The sequence below is a fragment of the Octopus bimaculoides genome, chromosome 10 (assembly GCF_001194135.2).
Source record: "Octopus bimaculoides isolate UCB-OBI-ISO-001 chromosome 10, ASM119413v2, whole genome shotgun sequence".
NCBI lineage: Eukaryota > Metazoa > Mollusca > Cephalopoda > Octopoda > Octopodidae > Octopus > Octopus bimaculoides.
Genome location: NC_068990.1, coordinates 7,312,454 through 7,317,157, shown reverse-complemented (window position 1 = coordinate 7,317,157; position 4,704 = coordinate 7,312,454). Strand labels below are relative to the sequence as shown.

Here is a 4,704-nt window from a genome sequence, read left to right as displayed (position 1 = left end):
AAGAACACAACCCGTCGCCCAGTCCAGGAATCGAAACCACAATCTTACGATCATGATACTGACACCCTAATCACTAAGCCACGTGCCTCCACGTATGTATGTATATATATATATATATATATATATACGAAGGGCTTCTTTCATTTTCTGTCTACCAAATCTACTCACAAGGTTTTGGTCAGCCCAAAGCTATAGCAGAAGACACTTGCCCAAGGTGCCATGCAGTGGGACTGTGGTTGGGAAGTAAGCTTCTTACCACTCAGCCACACCTACACCTGTTGTCTATAACTTTCTTTTTTCCTCCACACCTGGGCTTCAGCAGTGAAGAAACCATGAGAAACAAATTCTTCAAACCACTGCGGTCAAACATATTTGTTCTGAACTCTGAGAGTCATAATTAGAAAACTCAATCATAGCTCAGTTTATTTTGTCAAACGTTTGAAGACTTCTTTCAAGCAGAATTCCTCTCAAATATAACTGATTCTTGATAACTCAGTCCAGATTTTGTCATATTTTCACATTATGCTACAATAAAAACCAATAAAATCAAGAGTACATCACAATTCACTGAGAGGAACTCTGAAGAGAAGTGTTACTCACATCATCATCATAATCATCATCATCGTTTAACGTCTGCTTTCCATGCTAGCATGGGTTGGACGATTTGACTGAGGATTAGTGAACCAGATGGCTACACCAGGTTCCAATCTGATCTGGCAGAGTTTCTACAGCTGGATGCCCTTCCTAACGCCAACCACTCTGAGAGTGTAGTACAATATGTAAATACCTGATTTCTGTTCCAACACCATTTGAAGAAAACAGTAAATTGCTTAGTAAAACAAACAACTAAGAGGCAGGACTTTTCATCTCTGGACATCTTTTATCTTTTACTTGACTGTAGCCATGCTGGGGCACTGCCTTGAAGAATTTTAGTTGAATGAATCAAACCCAGTACTTATTATATTTTTGTAAAGCCTGGTACTTTTTCTATCAGTTTCTTTTGCCATACTATTAAGTTTTGAGGATGTAAACACAACAACACTGGCTGTCAAGTGGTGATGGTAGGACAAGCACATACACAAAGACACATAGACATACACACACACACACACACACACACATATATATGACAGGCTTCTTTCAGTTTCCCCTCAACTAAATCCATTCACAAGGCTTTGGTCAGCCCAAAGCTATAGTAGGAAACACTTGCTCAAAGTGCCATCCAATGGAACTGAACCCGGAACCATGTAGTTGAGAAACAAACTTCTAATCGCACAGTCACACCTGCACCTATGTTTAATGCATCAAAGAACATCACTTACTTTTGGAAATGTGAGGAGTCCATTCAAGAAGTTGCCAGACATTAACTTCAATGCTTCACTCCATGAAGGTTTTGTACAATTTAAATCAGGGTCCTTCGTTGTGATATCAAGTCTCCGTTGAAACAATATCAGTACAACATCCATAATTCTCATAATCAAATGTGGAGGTTTAGCCAGTTTTTTCACTGAAACATAGAACATTGTTCGAAATTAAGTCATAATCTTCTATTACTTTAATGTTTAATTAGTAACCCAACAATATCATAGTGCTATAGATCAAGAACTCCTGTTTAAGACATGTCCCTCAGGACAATGATGTAAACTACACTTGGATTTGAAACATTGTCATATAAACATTAACTTAAAATAAATTTCACACCAAATTGTTGAAAGGTAAAGACCTCTTTCAGTCATGAATGATTATGAGATTGTACCTAGAAAGATCTGCTCTGAGACACATGTCTGGGCAAGGTTGTTTATGGTCGGCCAGTAGTCACCCATACATACCAGCCTCCCCTCTCAATGCCACCAATGTTATCCATGGGAAAGGCAGAGGCCAATACAGCTTGGTACCAGTGACATCATAACTCATTTTTATAGCTAAGTGAATTGGAGCAATGTGATACAAAGTGCCTTGCTCAAGAACACAATACACAGACCAATCCAAGAATCAAACTCACTACCCCATGATTGTGAGACCAATGCTCTAACTACTGAGCCATGAGTAATAATACTAATAGTCCTTTCTATTATAGGCAATGAAAGACTGGATCTTTGTCAGGGCCCAGAGACTTTAAAGCCAAAGATAGTAAGGTTTTCGTCACTCAGTGAAAAGAGAACACTTATTGAGATATCCAGAGACTCAGCAAGAATAGCTGTGTCATTGGCGAAACCTAGGTCCCTGGTCCTCCCTGTCTTGCTCTATAGATGTGAGTCTTGGACACTATCTAGGGCTCTTAGTAGTCACCTGAACTCCTTTGGTACCAGGACACTTTGTAGGATTATGGGTTACCAATGGTCAGGTTTCATATCCAACCGACGACTTCTTTTCAGAAACTAGGATGCCTCCTGTTACCTGTATGATTCAGGACTGCCAGCTCAAACTGTTTGGCTCTGTTGCAGACATATGAGTCGGACAAAAGAAGTTGGAGTGGGCTCTCGTCCTTGGTACTCAAGGTCATCTTGGATGGTGGGGTTCCATAATTATCCCTAAAGGTCCTCCTGAATCTGGGAAATTCCATCACGATTCCATTTTTTTTCCCTCCCATCTTTTTCTAGTGTCATATATTATGTATACTTCCCTTCTTCTAATGTATACCGTGTATACTTTTTATTTTATCATTCCATTATATGTAAACCCACACACTTTATGTCTGTCTTTGTATTGTTCCTGTCATCCTTCGCTCTGGTGGTAAATGAAAGAAATCATTATTATTATTATTATTAATAAAATGCTGAACCTTATAAAGGAGATGACAGAGGACTGAGATATGTGGTGCATTGCTGTACTCGAGAAGACTTGCCAACCACAACAGAATTGAGATCCCAAAACCAAGGTGTGGGTGCTGGTGCCACGTAAAATGCACCCAGTGCACTGTCAAGTGGTCGGCATTAGGAAGGGCATTCAGCTGTAGAAACTAAACCAAAATGGACGATGAAACTTGCTGTGACTCCTGGCCATGCCAGCCCCTCTCAAGCCACCAAACCCATGCCAGTATTGAAAATGGACATTAAATACTGATGCTGATGATTATTATCATTATTATTTTTATTATCATTATTATCATAATTATTATTATTATTATTATTATTATTATTATTATTATTATTATTTTATGTTTGACTTTTGTTTTGCATTTGTACAAGTTGGATCCAAGTCTCACCCAGAGACCTCAAGAGACAACAAGTTAGAAGTTCATGTAGGTGTTATGCCTAGGGTACCATATATTTGGATTTGTACAGTTTTGTTCTAGTGAATGTTTAAGAAACCATAAGAAAATTATTTGTTTGCTTTAAAATTTGAGATCACATAGACAGTATAATACGTAGGATATGGGCAGTTCCCATGAGCACTATCTTTTGAACTCCAGCCATTTTGGGGTTTCCTGGAATCTGATCTAAGTAGTAATCAGCCCGTTTCGCTGTCATTCCCAGGGCACCTATGACAATAGGTATTGTTTTCGTCTTCAGATTCCACATTTTGCTAATTTCTATTTCAAGATCTTTATATTTGCTCAGTTTTTGGTAGGTCTTGACAGATTATTATTATTATTATTATTATTATTATTATTATTAAGGTTATTGTGGGGATGCATAGCCTAGTGGTTAGGGTGTTGCACTCATGATCACAACATTGTAGTTTCAATTCCTAGACTGGGTGATGTGTTGTGTTCTTAAGCAAAACACTTCATCTCACATTGTTTTGTGACCACTTGAACACCTGATGTGTGGAACACCTGATGTGTGGAACACCTGATGTGTGGAACACCTGATGTGTGGAACACCTGATGTGTGGAACACCTGATGTGTGGAACACCATGCATCTGTTTGGGTATCATTGATTTAATGGAGGGAGGGAGCTAATGTGTGGCACAAACATTTAATCGCTATAAACAAATCACTTGTGCAGATCATTCGGCAAAAGCTGAATGATCATACCCCGTCTTCGATGGAAGAGTCCATTATTGTCATTATTATAATTGAGTAAGAGAGCAATGCATGCCGTCAAAGTGACACTGGGGTACAATTATACAAAGCCCAATATACCCCTCATGACTACCTGCTGGATAAGGATACACCAGGTACATGCATCACAGTCATATGTGCACAACATGGTGATCTTGTATCAAGATAAAGAGTGCATGACCTTGCAGGTTGGGCCCAGTTAGAATGTTCTTCAGATCAAGTAGCCCATCCTGCTCAAAAGGTCCTTGAATTAGGGTTGTTTAAGGATGTTGAATGAAACACCCACATTTCCAGAGGTGAATTAGTCAAACCCTAAAGAATTCCTCTCAACACATAGCTATGATGCTCCCCAACTCCTGCTCGAGATGAGAGATGCACATAATGTCAGCCACCAAGGGACATGCTCAACTAGTTAAGGTGAAACAGCTGACAAGCAAATCTGTGGTATTGAGCAGAATATTTGCTGTATCCCATCTTATTTTTTTTATATTCCAAGACAAAACACGTACATGATAATGCTTCCAATCAGTTAAAGTCAGAAGCCATGAGAGCCAGTGCCTGATACTGCATCAGGTCATAGGTTGCTGCTGTTATCATCATCATCATCATTATTATTATTATTATTATTATTATTATTATTATTATTATTATTATTATTATTATTATTATTATTATTATTATTATTATTATTATTATT

The 4,704-nt window shown here is 38.4% G+C and overlaps 1 protein-coding gene across 1 annotated transcript in view; it reads right to left on the bottom strand.

The window, feature by feature from the left end:
• Positions 1 to 4,704, bottom strand: part of LOC106871452 (dynein axonemal heavy chain 5) — a 358,231-nt gene that overhangs the window by 45,690 nt on the left and 307,837 nt on the right. Inside the window, exon 64 of the mRNA XM_014917924.2 lies at positions 1,323 to 1,507. Coding sequence (XP_014773410.1) covers positions 1,323 to 1,507 — 185 coding nt within the window. The remainder of the gene's footprint in view (positions 1 to 1,322; positions 1,508 to 4,704) is intronic.